This window comes from Sprattus sprattus, assembly GCF_963457725.1.
Source record: "Sprattus sprattus genome assembly, chromosome: 17".
Classification (NCBI taxonomy): Eukaryota; Metazoa; Chordata; class Actinopteri; order Clupeiformes; family Clupeidae; genus Sprattus; species Sprattus sprattus.
In genome coordinates this window covers 26,175,245-26,197,428 of record NC_137915.1, presented here as the reverse complement: position 1 = coordinate 26,197,428, position 22,184 = coordinate 26,175,245, and the positions used below count along the sequence as shown (strand labels likewise).

Below are 22,184 nucleotides of genomic sequence, written 5' to 3'. Positions count from 1 at the left end.
CCACCAAATATTGATTTCTGAACTCTTCCTAAGTGTAAGCATTAGTATTGTGTAGTTTAAAAATGAATATGAGCTTGTTTTCTTTGCATTATTCGAGATCTGAAGACACTGCATCTTTTTTGCTATTTTGACCAATTGTCATTTTTCTGCAAATAAATGATCTAAATGACAATATTTTTATTTGAAATTTGGTAGGAATGTTGCCAGTAGGTTATAGAATAAAACAAAAATGTACATTTTACTTTAACACATACCAATAAATAGTAAAACCAGAGAAACTGATAATTTTGAAGTGGTCTCTTAATTTTTTCCGCGGCTGTAGATACAGACCGCGTTAGCCACTTCACGACCGCGATTTTCTTTTGTTCCAATTTCCCTCCCTTTGTAGAAAACTGTTGAATGGATACTTTCGGTCTAGGGTTTTTTGGTCAATTTATCTTCAATATTACACTGACTAAAAAGAAGTTTCTGTGAAAGAGCGGATGAGTTGTTGTGCTGAACAGGTGCCATCTTGACATGCCTTTGTCGAAGCTGTGTGACGTGACGTCCTCATTGCATTTTACCATAGGCTTTTGCGTCGCTTACTTATGACTAGACTTGGAGGGGCGAGCCCTCCCGGAAGCCATAGAGAATGCATTGAGAGCGCTGTTTTGTGAAAAAAACACATTTAACATGGGAGTCAATGGGAGAGGTCTGGGGCGATTTTCATTTCGTCCAAGATCGCCCTGAAGGGGCGGGGCCATTTGAATCACGACTTTAGGCTGACTGAATGACTGTTACCTGATTCGACAAAGACATACAGAGGCATATCAGACGGTCTAGTGGTAGAATCCGACAGAAAAAAAATATGAAATTAACATTTACATGTAGTCGTGCAATTGAATTTATACATCAGGAATTATCATTTTTTATTTTTTTATTTTCTTCCTTTTCCCATAGGCAGTGCGTCGCCCCAATCGCCCTTATGGACGAGCCGCCACTGATCACCTCAGATATCATATCCCATCAATATATATTTTTACTGTGATGATGTGATGTGACATGGAGAGCAAGTGGTATGTGGTGTACTGGTTTTGATGCTAAGGAAACTAGGTATTTTTCCATAAGTACAAGGTTTTATATTGTATGAATAGACAACATTTACACAGTCTCAATTGTGTTTCATAGGCTATATTACATGATTTCAGACTATAGATTATATTAAAGTACTCTCACAAATAGGTAGCCTAGTAGCCTATGCTTCAGGAAGTATGACGTAGCCTTTACAAGTAGCCTACAACTGAAGAAATTGTTATCACTTGATAAGTTCCAAGGTCATAATAATATAAACACTTACATATTAGTTTGCATAGCTTTACCTAACAATTGGTGTATAAAATGTTACATAACTTGTTGAAAAGGCAGGCTACACCAGAGGCTACACGTCGTAAAAAATCTTGCGTCCACTTGCAGTTGATTACGGTAGTTTTCTTGCGCCACAGATCGCTTTTAAAGCTCCGAGCATAACTGAGCGACAATGATGTCTATTACAATAGAAGGTTATTGACAACACTGCTACACAAGGAGGGGAAATAGAGTCCTTGTGAAATATATTATATGCATGGAATACGGTCTTCTTTTTATCACTGAGAAGAGTGCGTTTCGAAGTGTTTGAGTATATCGCAATCTTTTTCCTATTGGTTTATGCACGAAATGGATTTTTTACTGTTGTTCCAAAACGATACTTCAAATATTCATTGAGCTCAGCAGTCGCATAACTTCAAGTATGTATACTCACTGACAAAGTCGTGCCAGAGGTCTTTAATATCGGTAACCGTACCTGTTGTGTATGGTCTTCACAGAAAGCGTAACGTTACCTCACTATGAAATTGCATTGATAAAGCCGCGTCATTACTGGAGGCATACTGTAGCAGTTGGTTTGCTATCTACAGCGACTCTGCCGTGAGGCTGAACCATTTGGCAGGCTTGTCTACAACGACGCCTGAGTAAGTTCTTAGAAAACCTTAGAAAAATAATATTCTGAAGGAATACAATGACTATGTCAGTACCGGAGAGGAATTCAGGCTCGGAGGGCAAGGAGGAAGAGAGTGAGGATGAAAGTGAAATCCTGGAAGAGAGCCCATGTGGACGCTGGCAAAAAAGAAAAGATAAGGTAAGACTGATTATGTCTAGGATTATTAGGCTACCTTGGTTTCGTGCGTGTTTTACAGCATACACTGACCGTCAGATTTGATAGATAACCTACAGTATTCCGAAAATACTCATAAGGCAGCATACACGTTAACAATGAGAGGCTGAACGCAGGCTGGTTTTAAATTCAAGTCGATAGCAACCGGCTGTCATACATCAAGCCACCGTTTGTTGTTACCGGTTGAGGGGCGGGGTCAGACGACGCTCCGTTCATGTCGATTCTGGTGGTATCCAAAACCCGAAAATTACACTTTTGGCAAATTAGCAAATATAACATTTTAAAGATTGATCGGGCGGATTCGGTCCCTGAATACATGTTATTAACTAAAGGTTATACATGAATGCCTTTTCATCCAGTACCAGCCTTCTGGCAGGTGCACTGAGTTCATAAGACCCCTGTCCAGCACGTTTTTAGTTTGTCAGACACTAACGTTAGGCTATTATTTCTTCAACCTAAGGAAAAATGGCTCAAGTCTCAACTTTTCATAGTCAGCGTTACCACCAAATATATTTTAAATATGCAATTCTGCCCATTTTTGTACAAAACCGAAATTAATTTGGGACTGCGCCATAATATCGATGTCGTTAAAAAAAACTGGATGGTCGTGGTGTTCTGGAAGAGGAGATAAGCTGAAGGTTATCTTTCTGCAACATGCACTCACCACTCTGTCATATCAACAGAGAATAGTTCTCTAGACATCGCACCGCCCCTCCCCCCCCAGTGTTTTTCCATTCATTGATTACTCATCAAGTGGGTTGCTTCGCGACCATCCATTTCTGGGTCGCTTTTTACCAAGATGCTTATAATTGTGATGATTAGTTTTGCCGGTATGTCGGCCAATATAGCCCCCCTTTGACACTTATCGTTAGTATCAGTGTTCCTGATATTTTCTAAATGCGCCCTCTTGTGTTTAAGCTATGTATATGGTATGTTTACTTGCATACACATAATTAAACTAAAACAATTTATATTTTATTATTTCTTTTTATTATACTTACCTTTTCTATAATATTGGCACACCAGGGAGCAACATTGGGCTAGGAGGAAGACATCCGCTGCAGGTAGCTTAATCATTTAAATTTCCTAAGTTATACACTTTAACATCATACTCTAGGAGGGGCCCATCTGCTTGAGGTCTGCCGTGTAGAGATAGGAAGCGATGTAACCATAGTTCAGCCTTTGTTTAAGTTAGCTGACTAGGTAGTTAACATTAACTTTATCCCTTCCTTTGCTATGTCAATGCTTACTATGGCTATCCCAGTTGACAGCACATGTGCATGTACGTTTTAAAGAACTGGCTCAGGGTCAAAAGATAATATATTTAAACTATTTATTTATTTAGAATATGCTTTTACCCAAAGTGACTTACAGTAGTTTTCATCAGTATGTGTGTTTCTTGGGAATGAAACTACTGGAGACCCAATGGATAAAATGAGACTCGATTATTTTGTGCTTTGGCGAATCGTAGATGATTATCAGCAATGCAATTTAAGGTACATACCTGGTCTTTTGGTCATGAAGGGGCAGAGAAAACTATAGGCCTAGATAAAGACTAAAATCAACAGCAGTCAACAACAGGTGTTTTTTCTACTTTTAAGTTTGTGAAACAATGATTATTTCCTGGTGGTGTAAGATCTGTACATTGCCTGTTGTTTATCATGGATGGTATGAACTAATATTTGAAAATGAACTAATATTTCCCTTTATGTAACTAATTATGCTAACTATGATTAATGAATATCGGCTAATTATCAGTTATTGGCCATCCTATGCAATTACTTATTTGAATTGGTATCAGCCATAAAAATGCATTTCGGTTGATCCCTAGAAATTGTGATCACAACAGTCACAGTCAGTGTCCATTTTCAGACATAGGTAGATAGGGGAAGTATGGACTCCTACGTCTTCTCCCTTAAGTCAGTGCAGCTCAAGTAAGGTCAAGCATACTTTCAAAGAGGCTACATAGAGTTAGTATGCTCATAGTATACTTACATGTATAGTTAAAATAGCTACTCGTAGCCTACTTATACTGATAAGAAAACAACTATTGAATTTTCCCGCCAACATCTGTCCTGCATCATCATCATCAGATGAAATGTGTTTAAGTACAGACGACCATGGTGCAGTTAATGCTATTGCCTTTGGAATGATGTCTTTACAGGGCCTTGCCTCACCTTGTTGATGGTCCTCTTCTGAATCTAACCTTTTGGAAACATGAAACACGATTAGCATCCTGCACCGTTTCCCTGTGCCGGTCAGTTGGCTCAATTCTCTGAGTTACCCATTTCTCTTAGTGCAACCTAATCAATAAAGGAAACACTAAAAGCAAGCGCTAGGAGAACACTACAGTCTTGCTTTCAGTGTGTCCTTTGTAAACATGGCATATGGCTACTCCAGCTGGATTGCTGGAAGTAACATCATCATGCATTCTATACAGTAATATCCTATCAAAGTGAATGTCACCCAAGGTTTAGACGAGTGGGAACATTAGTTTGTGTTTGCCAATGTGTTAGCGCTTGAGTGAGATGAGTTTTTTTACATGAAATGAAACAAGAAAGAAAGCAGCACTCAGCACGGAATTACAAGATGAGAGAAATGCTGCAGAATGCTTGATGAATACAGCTTTTTAAAAAAGCACCACACATGCAACTCTTTTATCCCTTTGGATGACCTGATTTTACATTTTCAGACGGTCTAAGTTCCTTCTCCTTGTGAAATCACTAGTGAGAATGTTAGTGAATCCTTTGGTACTGTGTTAGTGGACCTGGGCAAAAGAGTTGTAGCCCCGATTTCAGACATTCAGAATTCAGTGCTCCACTGAGCTTAAATCCAGTCCCAGGTGAAGGTACATGTGGCTGACCTCAGGTACATCTTATTAAAAGTCCTGTTTCCCTGTCAGATCAAACAGTTGACTCTTTGACATAATTCTACACAGAACATGCCAGATACAAACATGGTGAATGGTGAACTCTTTGAGGCTTGCATTATGTTTGCTTACCCCCTCTGAAGTGCTGCCATTGATTGGAGCTGTGAAGGGAGGAAATGGCTTTCCACTGGGCCCTTTGCTCCCTACTTATGCGCTGCTGGACAACACAACAGGCCTGCCATTGTACCCCAAACACAGTAATGGTTCAACTCTCAGGTTCATGTACTCTAGCAAATAACTGAAAGAAGCTCATTTAACAACTTGCAAAAATATGCTCCACATGTTTGCCCTTTTCTCCAGCTAGTTAATTAGCAATTAGCAATTTTCTCTAGCTAGTTAAAAAGAGCCCCCAGGTTCTGATATTCATCAAGATTGCTCTTACCATAAAAAGTATAGTATAGTAAAGTATAAAGTTTATTTTTTGTTCCTCTAAAGTTTTATATGTAAGACCCTTATTAACACATACACACAGGGACACAGGCACCAGGGTTATTATGGTAATACGATCATCATCCAATCAACCAAACAACTCAAAACAAGAGTCAATACCACCAGGTGAAAACACTGGTGAAAACCAGGTGAAAACACTCTCCATTGGCAGACAATTTTGGCAAATTTTGCTTGGCTGCTACCCACATAATCAGCTTTGCTGCTCATCCCATAAATGCAGGATCCTTACAAGTTGGACATCATTGTAAAGGTAAATAAACAGGCTTTCCAACGATATAAAATACAATGCCAATTAGCATCAGTGTTTCCCCTAGGTTTACAGCTTAGGGGGGGGTGGTGGGGAGGGGGACGGCGGCAGGGGCGCGGCGCAATGCGGACACGGACACAAACACTTAAATGAATTATGATGTTCATGTGTTTCTTTGAATGAAAGCAGTCAATAAGTATAATTTTACATGTTTTATGGTAAAGGTAACCTTAAATGACTTATTTTGTGATCTGGCGCTATATTTATAAAAAAAAAAAAAAAAATTATTTTTTTTTTTTTTTTTACTTGACCTTCCAGGGGGGGCGGGCGGGGCCGTTGGGGGGGCGGGCCGCCACCCTAATATCATTGTAGGGGAAACACTGAGCATTGTAACAACAGATAAATAATCTACCAAACTCAAATTTCCAAACTTAACTGGTAAAATGAACTAAAACGGAAATTCCGATTAAATACAAACATATTATTCAAAAAAACATGCACATACACGTACACGTACACGTACACGTACACGCACACGCACACGCACACGCACACGCACACACACTTATTAATAAAGTCCTCTATGTCTAAGAGGATCTCTATATTGATGTGCACTTTGCAGTATAATGAGCCATTGATGGTGATGACTGCTGTCTTATGTGGAATGACAACCACACAGACGTCCCCAAGGGCAGCGGTGTCTACACTTCATGACATGCCCCCCTTTGACAATTTGACCCCTCCCCCCCCCATCACACACACACACATCACCACCACCATGGTGTAAAGACTCTCCCATGCAAAGAATGTTGTATAGCTTTTCTTCAACATTGTTTCTACATTTAAACAGTTTAGCGTTTTTATCCGTTAGATTTTAACATTTCATTTGATGAGAGCTCTTGTTTAAAACATTTTAATATTTTAAGCTTTTCATTAGGTGATCAATCCACACAATGTATGTTGTATTAATAATTAGGCTAGCTATCCCTTCTTACACATAGGCTGAACGGTAGCCCTATCACAAAAGTACAAAGTAGGCTATAAACTCATCACCAAATAGGTTTGTTACAGGCTACCATGCTGTAAAGGCACTGCCACACAAAATATGACCTGTTGTTGGTTGTTCGCCCACCCTAGTGAGCGTGCTCCACTCCAGGACACTCTGCCCTAAGGGGGACATGAGGACAAGTGCCACAGCTGCAGGCCACCTGTTGGTTCATGTTGGTTAATTTACAGTAGGGGAGTAGCATAATCGCTGCCACTCAGAGAGGGAGCAGTGAAGCAATCTTTCACTATTATGCAATAACAATTAAAAGTAGGGTCTCACCTCATCCCATAAGCCTTCATTGATTATTTCCGGAGTATTTCACTCAAAACATGAAATAGGTTAGCCTGGATTTGCTTCTTTTGATACAGCTCTCACATGGTTTGTGGTAATCTATGGGAATTTTAAGCGATTGACAAATACGAATGTATATAAATCGTTTTTAAATTTTGTATTAATCAGTGTTACTTTAGAATAACACCCAATTTGTAAATCACTGAACAATAAACTCTTTCAATACTTGTGACTGACCTTAGATTAGATCATTTGTATGACTTCAGTATGGTTGTGCTTGTTCAACTACAGGAGAGATAGCATGTGTAGAATTCTGTGAGCAGGTGTGCACACACGATAAGGCCCAATTTCACAATTTGTATGGCCCTGATATCTATTCTATGGTCTTTGAATGCCTCAGGACCACAATGACATAACTTGAGAAGAACAGCACTTCTTTAAGCCATAAAATAAAATGTGTCATTTTGTATACTTTAATTACTAATAAGTACATCACTTATTTGTTATTTGAGCACTGGGTGGCATACTTTAGTACCATAGTAATTCATGCTTACAGTTTAAGACTGATGATGCCAAAGACGACAGACAGTTTCTTTCCTGGTTCACCTGTCACCTGCTGGACGCTTGGACTCTTCTCTGACTGGGTTGGACAGCTTTACCATAAGAAGCAGCGCAGAAGAGAAGAGAGAGTGGGAGGTTCTCTAAAGCTAAAAATAGAAGCTGGCAGGTGCACAAGTGTGGATACTGTTGCCAGGACACGCTAGTCCATGATCCCCCTTGTGTGTTTGAGTTTTATTGTATGGCATCTGGGCGGAGCGCTTGAGTGGTCGGTTTGAGTCAATGCAGTATTTTTGTCCCTTTGGACAGAGTGACTGCTAAATACCTGACCGTTACCTTTACCTATAGTTTTTGTGGTTCTTTTTTCTATCAAACAACAAAACTAGAGCAAGTGGCACTCTGCGCCATCATTACTTTTAGAGGAATTGATGTAGACACCACAGGCTTTAAGGGCCATCAGGGAGGCTAGGCATACCAGTCAGGCATGAAGGTACAGTGGATATTGCAGACACAGATGGCAGAAATCAGTAGACAGTGACAAATGCATGATGTGATGCACTTCTTTTTGTTCTCATTACCATTACAAGGTTGTCAAAAACACGGTTCTCTTCACAGTGTTAATAGACAGAGTAAACAGCAAGTCAATTGAACCCATAGTCCTCCATGTAGTGTATGCAAGTTAGCCAACAGCTGAAGCTTTTTATTAGTGCACCTTTGCAGCCCTTTCACTTATATTGATGTCAAAGGTCCGGTATGTAAGATATTTTCCAGCTACCTTTGGCAGTACAAAAATGAAGAGGATTAAGAGGCCTTTGTGAGCTGACCTTTAACCTTATCTACTTCCATGTCACACTCTGTCACATCCTGCTGTGTCTTAGCATAATAAGAACTGTGCAGGAGTTCATGCACTTTGTTTGAGAAGGTCCAACACAATCCTGGTTTTGATACTGGGTGTTAAGGAGGGTTGTACAAATTAGGTCAGGACAATTAGGATAAAATACAGTAGGCACAAATCACTTCTCTGCTAGCATTCATTAGCATGGAACTGTGTGAGTATATTTCTTTCTGTTCTTTTCACTGGGACTGCTTGTAAGCTCTCAATTTATAGTAGCCTGGTCCTCCAGATGTATGGTCCATTCAGTAAACTATGAGTGCTTGATCCAATCCCACTCTGGGTTCATGTAAACCTCTAACCCAAATAAACCCCTTTAGAGATGGTCCAAACCCAAAATGCATCCAGTTAAATATGGTATCTGTCAGGCCAGGCTTTTGTTCCTGCTCCTTTAGCTGTCAAAATGATAATGAACGAACAGGTTTCAGTTCAGGTTTAGGAGCATGGAAAGTGGGCACGTCACCTTTAAAGGCAAATGAAAACACATTTCCTCTGGGGAAATAAACACGCTGACAAACACCAGGCTGGACGGAAACCTGGAAAATGTGTTAGTTAGAGGATGGTCTTAACAAAAGGAAAGATATGAAAAGAGGTCTAAAGAATAGACTGACGTAATCTGCAGTGTGACTCAGCAAGCGTCCATCTTAACAGACATGTTCTGTTTCAGGTGCATTATTCTGTGTATGTATGTTTTCTTCATTAAATCGGTATATTCCCTCAGAGATCTATATTCAAAACATTTTATTCTAACTATAACATTCACAGTGGCCAGCTAATGCATGTAGACATTTTTTTTAATGTTTGCTCTTTTCATAGTGCTTCACACTGGAAATAATTGGTTGGCAGGGATGTCCATCAACTTGACCATTGTAATCTAATCACTGATAACAGAGTCCTGGAGGATCTCAGAGTTGTTTTTACTTAATGTATACAGTATAGTGATACCTAACAAAAAGAATAACTTGAGAGCCACTTGAATGAGTTGATGTGTTTGTGTTGTTCTACAGTTTCTCATTTTAAAGGTTTGATACTCACAGGGTTAAATGTCCATGTTTGCAGCAGGAATGAAAGCAACAGTGTTTAAGTAGCTACGGAAGAAGATTTTTTTTTTCCTTTTTCCTTCATCTTTCATAAGGCTGAATGAGAAGCCGACAGTAATTACTATCCCTTTATAGGGAACCTCACTAAAATCAGCCCCCTTTGCCAGCTCCCGTTACTGCCCCCTGGGAACACAGCAGCTCCAGATGTTCCTTTAAGAGAGTGGGCCGTATGCCAGTCTTTGGCACTAGAAAATAAACACTTCCAAATCAGTCGTCCATATTAACTGAAACTGTTGTGGAGCCGTCTCGCCTCAGCGTATCACCTCTTTCCTGGAAGTGGGCCGTGCTCACCAACCAAATATGACCACTTTCTCAACACTTCATTGTGCTCTGCCAGCTTGGCCCATTTCTGTCCTTGTTGTCCTCTGCCAACATTGTTATAGGGCTCAAATGATAGGAAGGCTTATAGGAAGGCAGCAGTAAGGGGGTATGTTTTTCCCTCCCCGAAATATCTTTCTCTTCACAATGTGTTGATTGTTTTGACCAGTCAAAGATCTGGGGCCTGTTGAGCACAACACCTCTTAAGAGTGTAACAATACTGTCGAGATGGAACACCTTTCTTGTATTGCTAAACTGTGTGGTCCAAGAGTTCTGAGTTTAAATATTATGCTTGAGCACTTGTGAGCTTGAGAACTATGCCAAAGCAGCTTTTAAGCTTTCCCTCTTTATGTGATTTACATGAAAATGAGGGAATAGTTCTCTTAAGATCCCATTTTCTCTCTATTTATGCCCTGACACAAAGACCCATGCTGTTCTAAACATGTACGTGACGTGCAACCTGCTTGGCTATGGTGCTGGATTCTGCTTTGGTTTCAGCTGAACTCTTTTTGTACAGATGAACTTGGAAAGCTGAACAAAAATCCTTAGCGGGCCTCTCTGATAGCACAGTACATTTCCACTCTCATATACTGAAGAGTTGGTATCTTTCACCGTGGAATTGGTCCACAACAGTGGTTTAGAATTGATGCGCTGTAGAGTCGATGCAACTTAAATCGATGTAGTCTCCTGATCGTTTTCCAAGTGAGTTATTCCCTTCACTCTGAAGTTGATGGCATAAAGAGAGAACTAGAGCCTTCTACCATATCCTCAGGAGATCAGCAGAGACAGGAGCCCAGTCTTATAGTAAATTCCACAAGTTTAATAAGGCCATTGTTCTAGGGTACTGTTGCCATAGTTTTTAGGTCAGGCTGGCGTTGACAATGTTATGTGTAAATATTGCAATGCAGGTCATATCATCTAATTAGTCCTGCTATCAAGTGCAGATAAAATAGCCTGGCTGATAAAATAGCCTTGTTGTTCAGTGGAAATTCTGTCAGACTGATATTTGGAGAATTAGTCTTTCATGTGGAACTTGTAGGTACATTCAATGACAAGGTGAAACAATTTCATGATTAAGATTAAATGAAATGTTGTTTAATATCATGTGATGTGTTGTTTGTAGTGCTTTGAAAGGCTGTTGTACAATATCTACAGTATCTCATGTCATATTAGCCCACTTGGTGCACTGTACACCCATATGTATAAGTATGCATGCATCGCATGTGCACATGCAGCACGTGTGTTTTTCTACTTAACAGCAATGATATGCTGATAAATATACTGCCATGTGCAACAGTAGGTAAACATTGCACACCTCAGTTTTTACAGTTCCACCAACATCAAAGCAAGCCTTTATAGTTTAAAAGATAAGCATGGCGTGAAACATCTCTGTCCTTATGTAATACCATTCATTTCAATGCTAAACACACCCTGCTTAGTACTGCCTTTTGTCTGAAGGTCAGTGTGAAGACATTGGGCCCTCTGGAAACCTTTAGAAAAGTGGAGCTTTTTCTTGAGTAAACAACTTCATACTGAATCACTGCTAAACTGAATAAACTGTATCGAAGTTGATAATAGTATGGCAAATCAAGCACAATAATATTATTTAGTTATGTGCTCTTTGATCAAGAAGTGGACAAATTAACAAACTTGTTGTTTTAGAATGATATTCCTTAGATCCTCCTTAGAGAGTTTCTATACATTTTGTGATGACCAGGAGTGAAGACGGTTTAGGTATAGGTATAGCACACGACTTTGGATTTAGACTGCATGATGATATCAGAGTAATGCCAACATCTGTTCATCCCTTGTTTTAAATAGCTACACTGGTCCTGTGAATCAACAATTTACATAAGGCCAAAAGAACCGATGGGCAGACTCATTCAGAGACAGCTACTGGTTCACAAGCAAACCTCCCTCAGGAAAACATGACTTCACTAAGCTGCCCTTTGTATTATTCCTTTGGCATAAAGTATCCAAATGTTCCAACCCACAGGACTTGAGCGGGCTGCTTGGGTAGGTTAGGAGCAGGTAGGAGTGCTACGCAAATAAAGCTTGCTTTGAGAAGTCAATTCAGTAAATATACTTGATTCTTATCAAGGGGACCATTAGTTCCACATTCCCAGCCGCTGGAATGCCCTTCTACAGAGGGAGACTCCACCATCACAAGTATTCTTCAGACCTATGGGAAACACTGAGCTCAATGTAATATCTTGACATTCCCCAGTGCAGAGCAGCCAGGGAGCTCTCAGAGGTAATGAGCAAGTGCGATGTGATATGCCACTGCTGGCCAGTCTTCTCCATAGGGAAGAACACTCAATGGTGGGGCTTGCTGTATCCTGAAAGAGAGCTTGTTCACGCAGCACGGACATTATAATCCCCACAGAACAATAGCATAGTGGTGATAGTATTTGTAATAATCTTATCAGAGTATTTGTTTTGAATCCGTCCATGCCGGCTGTGGCTGCCTGCAGCGGGAGCATCATTACAGTTGACATGTCTGAGGGGGACTTTGTTTCCCTGTCAGCAGACAGCGTCTGGCTGCAGTGTCGGCACAGAAAGAGGTCGTCATGGGGACACACGAGCTGTGGCGAGCAGCCTGGGTGCTTTTGAGGAGATGAGCACAGAGTCGTGCAGAGCCGCACAGACCTATCAGACGGCACATAAACTGGCACACATCAAGGCTCGGCACACACACTGGATTATACTTCTCTTTAATCTGCCTCTCATCTCTCCGGATTTGTGCCACTGGCCTGGTGAACTGCCGATAAGGAATGCTATAGCTGGTGTTAGAGGGCTAACGGTCTTGAATACAAATCTGTGCAGAGTATTTGTTTGAAACCCTGATTACTTGGCCAGTGAAATGTCAAGGCTCTAGAGGGCGGCTCTAAACTGAATAAGTGTAAAGCATTGTGTCATTGAAAAGATTTTTATAATGAGGCATTATTAAAGAATCAGTGGCTAATGCAAAAGTGATGAACAAGTAGTTTCAGTCTTCATGTCTCCTCGGTTGTCTCTAAATGTTCAGCTCTGCATAGCCTCCACAGTCCTCCCTTAGGTCCTCTCTGTCTTCCACTCCTCCCCATGCTCACTCTTCCCCCTCTCCTTCACGCTCACTCCCCTCCCCACGCTCACTCTCCCCCTCCCCACGCTCACTCCTTCACCCCTCCCCACGCTCACTCTCTCCCCTCCCCACGCTCACTCCTTCACCCCTCCCCACGCTCACTCTTCCCCCATCCCAACGCTCACTCTGGGATATTGGCAATATGTTGACCGCATGCTCGATTTTCCTCTAAGTGCTTTCATGGTTGTTTTCCCGGAGCCCTCTCAGAATGCATGCCCAATGGCGAAAGATAGAAGGGTGTGATTGTGAGGCTAGTGAGATAGAATCCACCTCGTATAGCGCCAGAGCAGGCTTACCAGCACAGGGAGTTGGCTCATCCCAGCACAGACTCCCCACATGCTGCTTTTGTCTCAGCCAGCTTCACCAAATTCACACACTAGTTCCTTCCACACACTCTAGTTCCTTCCACATACTCTAGTTCCTTCCACACACCCTAGTGCCTTCCACACACTCTAGTTCCTTCCACACTCTCTAGTTCCTTGCACATACTCTAGTTTCTTCCACACACACTAGTTTCTTCCACACACTCTAGTTCCTTCCACACTCTCTAGTTCCTTGCACATACTCTAGTTTCTTCCACACTCTCTAGTTTCTTCCACATACTCTAGTTCCTTCCACACACCCTAGTGCCTTCCACACACTCAAGTTCCTTCCACACACACACTAGTTCCTTCTACACAGCCTTGAGAGGGTTTCAGCGTTAAGCACCGCCGTCTCTGTTAGACAAAGGGCTTGGGAAACTCTGGACATGGGATTATGTGTGATGATGCTTTAAAAAGGTATAGCTGTTATAATAGCGGCAATTACAGTGCCCAGCACAAGACTCACAAGTGAGTGTGATGGCATTCAGATAAGTAGCTTAGAACAACTGAAAGATCCTATGCTAGCAGTGTGCTCTCTTTTGCTTTGGTACCCTAATAAGTGTATCAGAAGGCAATGGACGGAAACAATAGATAATCAAGGTGGTAAAGAGAAACCTCTGCCAAAATTGTAAGATTCATTTAATGTTCCCATTGTTCTAATAGTGCAGTGTGTACTTGACATACTCATTCTGTAAAGACGGATGAACTTGATATTTACCAGTCTGGTTGTGAAGAGGCTTTTTTGTGCTGGCAAGGTTAATGGATTTGTTTAAGTTTTAGGAAAATTCTAACTTTTATTTATCTTTTAATGCAATTTCCAAATGGCCACAAACTAGCAATCAAGGATATTACATCATGTAGTACAGTTACCAGAAGCTTGGTATCCTACAATGTTCTGGTCAGACCAAAACACCTCTCTTGGCCTCTTTAACCCCCTGACCTCTTGACACCGGACTCAAAACAACAATGGAGCCACGAGGGTATCCCAGGGCAGTGCATTGTGGGTAATCCAGACAGGTGGCTGGCTGGCTGGCCGCGTCTCAGATGGGATAAAGAGCGATGGGAGAAAGTCCTCTTATGGCCGTGTTTCCGTCACCTCCTCTCCCTGCATGGACTTAAGGGTGGAGGGTTAACTACCCCAGACAGATACAGGGGAAAAGCTCTCGGGCAACTTCACCCACAATAACACACATTCCTTCTTGGACATTGTAGGTGACATAAGTTCGGAGTAAATAGGATTCAAACAAATAATAGCAATAATTCTTACTAGATGTTGTTTAAATAGTGTCTCCTCACAACTCTCACCCTACAGCTGAATAGAACGTTTATGCTTATTGATTCTACATAATTAGTAAGTTTTTTCATAGTACAACATTAAGCTCTTCGTCAACACCATAAATCGTCGGCTGGGAAGTCCATAGGTGTGAACCCCTATTGCTTCCTGTTTTGGTAGCCATATACTGTATACCATCAGCAGCCTCTCATATTAACACCATGCGCACCTGCTCACATGGACAAGGTGTTGTTGTGGCTTTGGCACACAGGAAATGTTGGAAGTGGTTTCCTGTTACACGCCATTAAGGAGAACATCACAGTGTTCCGTGCAGTGTCACTCCCACATGTGTATCAGACAGTCTGTGCTCCCGTTCTGTAAAACCCCTAATCTGATTATCATTCTAAACTGTGAGGCCAAGGATTACCTCATCCAGACTGAATGAAATCTACCTCATGCTAGGACGAGTGCCAGTTTGGCATCAGATAGATCAGTGGTTTCCAGCCTTTTTTTCGTTCGTAATATTCTCTACTTTGTGGAAGACATGTGCAAACCCTTTCCATATTAGCTCCTTATCTTTAGAAACATGGGTGTTGGTGCCATCCGCCTACATATCTGGGCTTAGCCAGGGTGCCAGGTGGGCGAAGCTGGCAAGGAGTATTCACAGAGACTGACTTTTTTTTTTTAGCACTTATACTAAAGAATCTTTAATAAACACTTTTGGCAGCTGAAATATTATTGGTTGGACAAACAGGTCATTGTGAGTTAAGGATGTTCTTAGATTAGATGGATGAAAATGTTTCTTTTTTAAAGATATATTATGTACCTGTTTTGTTAAATGTGCCTTTAATTTGTGTACCATGTGAGGACTGCTGAGTTCATTAAGCCTGTCCCTATGTGTGCAGCCAGGCTGGTGTGTGTGTGTGTGTGTGTGTGTGTGTGTGTGTGTTTGTGACCCTCTAATGTGCGCTCAGCTCAGGCGTGCTGAATAAGGCCCTGGGCAGTCTGTGTCAGACAGACCTAGATGTGGGACACACTCTGACACAGACACAGCAGCTCCCAGTCGCTTCCTTACTCTCGCTGTACCTAATTCTGTCATCTCTCTCTGTCTCTCTGCCCCCCCCCCCCCTCTGTCTCTCATTGCCATTCATATTCTATTTCAAGATTTCTCTTGGCACAGAGGACGTTATGGCGCCTGCACTAATTTTTAAAGTTTCATTGAGAGAATGGTGGATTAAATATTATCTACACCTATTGTTTTGTTCACCCTTTTGAATATGACCCCGACACAGAACACCCACACACACACCTACATATTCTGGCCACCAACAACCCTTTCCCATGTGTCTCCCTCTGCAGGTGGGTAATGTCCCCGGCTCTGAGAGTGCCTTCCTGGCTATGGATACAGAGGAAGGAGTGGAGGTTGTTTGGAATGAGGTGCTCTTCTCTGACAGGAAGGTCCTCATGGCTCTCGAGGTACTGCAAGTCATTCTCTCTCTCTCTCTCTCTCTGTGTGTGTGTGTGTGTGTGTGTGTGTGTGTGTGTGTGTGTGTGTGTGTGTGTGTGTGTGTGTGTGTGTGCTCGGTGTAAAGAACAGTAACTCACTATGAACTATGAGACATGATTATTTATTATGCTGCATGTATCTCTGCCAGGACAAGATTAAAGAGATGTTTGAGAACTTGATGCAAGTGGAGCACCCCAACATTGTTAAGTTCCACAAGTACTGGCTGGACACGAAAGATACCCATGCTCGAGTGAGAGAGTGATACATGCACAAATACACACACACACACACACACACAAAAGACATATGAACAGACTCACAACCCATGATCGCCTGTACTCTGCACAAGGTCATGTTTCGGATGCTGATTTATTACATGTCTGTCAGTGTACCCTCTTGTCACTTCCTCATTCACCATCTCAGATCCCCAATGTTTACATTGATATTGTTCCGGAACAAATGTCCCAGCAAAATCCAAGCACAGCACACAGCAAAAAGGGATGCTGTATTCCCTTCCAGTAATATTTCCTCCCTCTCTGTGTCACAGGTTGTGTTTATCACAGAGTATATGTCCTCCGGGAGCCTGAAACAGTTTCTCAAGAAAACCAAGAAAAACCACAAGACCATGAATGTCAAGGTCAGTCACATCCTCAAAACAATGTGCAGCTTCTGGCCTGACGTCAGTAGTCAGTCTGTAGACCCAGGCTTTAGACCTTGACAAATGCTGGAGGACAAACACTGAGACTGCCACAGATCAGTCACAAGGTTCTGTATTCTGGGTTAAACTTTAAAGTCTCCTTACACATCTGGTTGGTATTATGGTGAAGAGTGACACACAGACAGACACACACACACACACACAGACACACACACACACACACACACACACACACACACACACACACACACACACACACACACACACACACACACACACACACACAGACACACACACACACACACACACACACACACACAGAGATTGCAATAAAACATCCCTAACCCTAACCTCAGTCATTTTACATCTTACCATATCAAGTGTTTTTATGTACATCTTGCTATATATTTGAGAAGTTTTTGTTCTTGGTATCCAAGTCTTTTTGAAAAAAAACTGAGTCCAGTAAAATAGGCAGACAAAAATAGGTGAGGTGCCATTTGCAGTGCGGTGACATGGGTCTGTCTTACAGGCGTGGAAGCGGTGGTGCACTCAGATCCTCTCTGCCCTCAGGTGAGGCAGCGTCATCAGGTATTCACACAGTAGAGGCAGGCGGGCCCCCTGCAGCAGGGGCCTGACCTCACACAGAGGGGCCTTGGTCAAGAGGACTCTACAGAGAGCACCAGTTTATTAAAGCTGCCAATTCCAATCCTGAGCATCTGCTGTGTAGTGCAGTCCAAAAACCATTGACAGGCATGTAGGTGAATCTTGAAGTCTCCTAACTGGCGGAGAGGGTACTAGCCTATGTAATTATGACAAGAAGTGCTGGGATAATTGCTAATGGTTGCATGGACATTGATTGTAAGTTTGTCTTAGTATCCCTGTGCTACATTTGCATTAATATAAATTGCCACATAGTATGTACTATTTACTCTGGCATGTGGTCTTTTACACGCTAGTGTAGCTGTTTCCATCATAAGGTGCTAGCACAGTACTGCATGTCTTCTAAAGACCTTCACTTGTGTCTTATCATCGTCTCTACCAGCTACCTGCACTCCTGTGAACCCCCCATTATCCATGGCAACCTGACTTGTGACACCATTTTCATTCAGCACAATGGGCTGCTCAAGATCGGCTCAGGTGTGTTGCAGACGTTCCTCTCAGAGTCTCCTCAAACAGATATCATTGTACTCCTCTATCGCTCTAACTTTGTAGAGTGTCTCTCTGTTGTGTGTTGTGGGTGTTTGCACTTGTATATTTCACGTAAGACCATTGACAAGCTTCTCTGCAGCACACCTAAATCAGAACCAGTAGTCCAATTGCTCTTCAGACATGAGTGTGTCCACACTAACACAAATGAGGCCAAAACCCATATGTGAAACCTTTGTCAGATACATGTCACAAGAGGCCATAACATTGTAAGCTGTCCATGTTGTCCACCCATTTCTAATAACCCTAATTGTGTGTTTTGTTTGCTCTTTTTGTAGTGTGGCATCGGCTGTTTGTGAATGGTAAGAATGAGTTGCGCACTGAGCTCAAAGCTCTTCTCTTCTGGGTCAAACTGAAAACTCCAGTGTATTTGTAGATGATGGGGTAATGTACAGTGCACTGCTGTTGGTGTTGTCTGTGTGTGAGAGCTCCACCCTCCTCCCTTCTCTCTCTCGCAGTGGTCCCAGAGGCCAGTGTCCATGGGAAGATGCGACACCAGCGGGACGAGAAACGCAACCGGCATTTTTTCTCCCCGGAATATGGCTGTGAGTGCCAGGGTGTCTGTCTGTCTGTGAGTCTGTCTCTGTTGTAACGTCTGGCTCTTCGCCTCCTGTACTGTTGTTCTTGCCTATTTGTGTGGCTGTCCTTGCTCTAGTCAATCTTTCGCTGTGGCCAAATGACTCATTTATCATCTCCTCTCTGTGCAGCTTTCCTCTGACATTCTGTCCATCTGTCTGCCTCTCTGTTGCGGTCCTTGTCCTTGTCCTTGTCTTTCCTCTACCCATATCATTACCTCTGACTGTCTCCGTCTGCAAGTCTGCTTCTTCTTTGCTGTGATGAGACTCTCTGTCTCCAAATCTCTTTATATCAGACTTCATGTCTCTGTTATTGTAGCCTGTATTTCATTCTAGTCAGTTAATCTGCGCTGTCTGTTAGGTGGTCATGGCCATTGCTAGTTCATTGTTTATCATGTTATTTCCCAGTTTTTCTGCTGTTCTGTCCATTCTGCTGTACCAAAAGGCTCTTCTCCATTGCACATAACTCCAGTCTGTAATGTCTCCTGTTTTCCCTCTTCTCTGCCTCTTGTGTGTTCTTTAGCGGGGGAGGATGATTACGCCATTGACATTTTCTCCTTTGGGATCTGTGCTTTGGAGGTAAGCACTGCCCTCTGTTGGACAGATAAAGGCTTCACAGGTTGGCCTGGCCATCCTCTCTCTCTCTCTCTCTCTTTTTCTCTTTCTCTGTGTGTGTGTGTGTGTCTGTGTGTGTGTCCCTGTGTCTGAGTGTGTGTGTGGATGTGCAAATTACTTCAGACAGGGACAGCTGGGTCCCAACACTGTGTCACTGCCAAAAGTCTGGACATTCTCATTTCCCTGCAGAACTACTAATAGCCAACCACACACACACACACACACACACACACACACACACACACACACACCCACACACACACACATTCATCACATACACACAGAGAAAGAGATAATATGATTTATTTAACACACTTTTACCCCCGGAAACTTCAAGTATGTACTGTACTTACAGATGGCTGTGCTGGAAATCCAAGCTAATGGAGATGCTGCGGTATCCAAGGAGGCCATAACCAATGCTGGCCAATCGCTAGAGGACGCCCTTATGAGAGTAGGATTCATTCATTCATTCATTCATTCATTGGTAATGCTGCTGGCTGTACAATATGTCCTTGGCATTGCATCCTAACCCCTGTCCCTGTCCCCTGTCCCCTGTTCTCGCTGGCAGGAGTTCACACAGTCGTGTGTGAAACACGAGGCCAGTAAGCGGCCCACTGCTCACGACCTGCTGTTCCACCGAGTGCTGTTCGAGGTCCACTCCCTCAAGCTGCTGGCTGGCCACTGCTTCATCAACAACCAGTGTGAGTGAGAGCCCCTTGGGCAGGAGCAGGGCCGTGAGCAGGGCCAGGGATGGAGACAGATTAGGACAAACAGAGACATGGTGTTGGATACAGGATCTGAAGGAGTTTTATGGAGGGAAAATATTTGTATGTTCTACTGGAAACACACCACTCATACTTGACCTTCTGATTGGTCATCAGATTTTGTAAATATTATTACCTAATTAATGGATGAATGAAGATAGTTCTCACATTCAGTCACTTAAACAGGTATTCACACTTCAGGAATGCCATTCAAAGGTGTTTGTTGAAGGTTAACTGGATTCATATTTCCCTCTTGAAGATGTGCTCCCTGAGAACTGTCTAGAGGAGAAGACAAAGTTAATCGACCCAAATTCTGTCATGGCTGAGATTTCCCATGGAGACCGACCTGGAGTTCAGCTTAAGTAAGGAACTTCTTCATCTTCTTCTGCTCCTCCTTCTTCTCTCTTTCTCCTCTGATAATGTTAGATATTTAAAATGTCTGACAGATGTTTGACTCGGAGCCCTCTCAATGTTGTATCCATCGCTGTCGCACCTGCAGGTACTCTCATGTGTCTTCGCTGGAGCTTGATAAATTCCTGGAGGATGTGAAGTGAGTGACTGAGGACACAATTAACATCCACAACACTTCCTGTGTTCTAAAGTAATGGAGCCTCAGGGCAGGAATGAAAGTGGACAGGATGACTTTCCTGGGGCCGTGTTATAAAACACTTTAATGGAAATGTACAGAGAGAAAAGTCATAACATAGCATCACTGTGAAACGTCTTTTACTAGCAGTGGATGAGAGAGCTGTTGCAAACCTGTTGTAAACCACTTGTTGATCTAGTGCCATGACTGTTACCTCTGTCACCTACAGAAATGGGATTTACCCCTTGATGAATTTTGCCTCTGCCAAGCCCCACCCTGTACCCCGAGCCCTCTCCATGTCCCAAGAACAAGTGGAGACCTCAAAAAGCCCATCCCCTGAGCCCCAGGAGGCGGAGAGCAGGAAGGTACGAACTTACACAGTTCCTTCTGGGGCTGGAGGCTTTGCTATGATTTGTTTGAACTCGGACTTGTTGCTTAGCAACCTTGGAGCAGAGCCCAGATGGCAGCTCTGAAAGTGTCTGGTGTATCTAATGAGTGTGCGCTATCCTCTCTAGGTCGTGCAGATGCACTGCAACCTGGAATCCAATGAAGAAGGGACCAAAACTCATGTGAGTCGAGACGGCTTATTGGAAACATGTGTTTCGTGTTCAGGAGTGGTCTGGTTTATCTGTGTTTTTAATTGTTTCCCTCATCTCTCAGCTTTCCCTGTTTCTCAAAATGGAGGACAAATTACATCGTCAACTTAGCTGTGATATCCTGCCAAGTGAGTTGTTTGATGTTCTCTGTGGTCTTCGTAAAAGCTTTTGAAGGTCATGTTAAAGTGTGCTATTTATGGATATTCTTTGGACATGATGTACAATTTATACTTTTGTGTTCCTAGCTGACAGCTCCAGAGACCTGGTAAACGAGCTGGTGCACTATGCCTTCATCAGTGAGGTAAATAAAGTTGAGATTTATGTAAATTGTAGATGTTGTCTCTCAACAACAATTTTGATTTAATAGAATGAATAGCTGCTGGCAGCAACTCACTAGAGGTGCTTATTTACTGGTATGTTACTGTGTCTCTGTGTATCTATACTGTGAGGAATTATTAAATCACAAGCTGCAAACAGTCATTAATTGCAGGTCTTGTGGTGGCTATATTTTGGTTAGATTGTATTTGTCAGTGATTTTGTCCCTTTATTTACTGTGTTCCACTTCTAGGAGGATGGCGAGAGGATGGTGGCATTCCTTGAGGATGCGTTAAGTCGCCACAGAGGAGCCACGGTGACCCAGGGAAGATAGGGCACTGTGGAGGAGCCTGTCAGTGCCCACTGGGGAAGGGGGGATCCATGGAGACAGAAGTGCCCATTCGGCTGAAGCGGGAGATGCTATGACTATGGATCATAAGGATGAGGGAGAGGGGAGCAGAGAGTCCAAGTGACACACAGAGAGAGGGATTAATTCATCAGTGAGAGAGGAAGAAGATCAGGCACACATGCAGGACTGAGAGAGAGAGAGAGAGAGAGAGAGAGAGAGAGAGAGAGAGAGAG

The 22,184-nt window shown here is 42.6% G+C and overlaps 1 protein-coding gene across 1 annotated transcript; it reads left to right on the top strand.

The window, feature by feature from the left end:
* The first annotated feature begins 1,766 nt into the window (after positions 1-1,766).
* nrbp2b (nuclear receptor binding protein 2b) lies at positions 1,767-22,087 on the top strand. Its single transcript, XM_080854987.1, has 18 exons — positions 1,767-2,152; positions 16,140-16,256; positions 16,436-16,537; positions 16,835-16,924; positions 17,475-17,515; positions 17,988-18,082; positions 18,430-18,453; positions 18,610-18,696; positions 19,250-19,305; positions 19,697-19,792; positions 19,910-20,042; positions 20,365-20,467; positions 20,605-20,655; positions 20,921-21,056; positions 21,207-21,260; positions 21,352-21,415; positions 21,533-21,588; positions 21,856-22,087. Exons 1-18 carry the CDS (start codon positions 2,033-2,035, stop codon positions 21,934-21,936), a joined length of 1,506 nt encoding a protein of 501 aa, XP_080711113.1. The 5' UTR covers positions 1,767-2,032; the 3' UTR covers positions 21,937-22,087.
* Positions 22,088-22,184: the final 97 nt, after the last annotated feature.

Coding starts and splice junctions, on each gene's coding strand:
- nrbp2b (XM_080854987.1), top strand. CDS start 2,033: ATGACTATGTCAGTACCGGAGAGGAATTCAGGCTCGGAGGGCAAGGAG. Junction 2,153..16,139: donor GGCAAAAAAGAAAAGATAAG/GTAAGACTGATT, acceptor CTCCCTCTGCAG/GTGGGTAATGTCCCCGGCTC. Junction 20,043..20,364: donor CTGCTTCATCAACAACCAGT/GTGAGTGAGAGC, acceptor TCCCTCTTGAAG/ATGTGCTCCCTGAGAACTGT.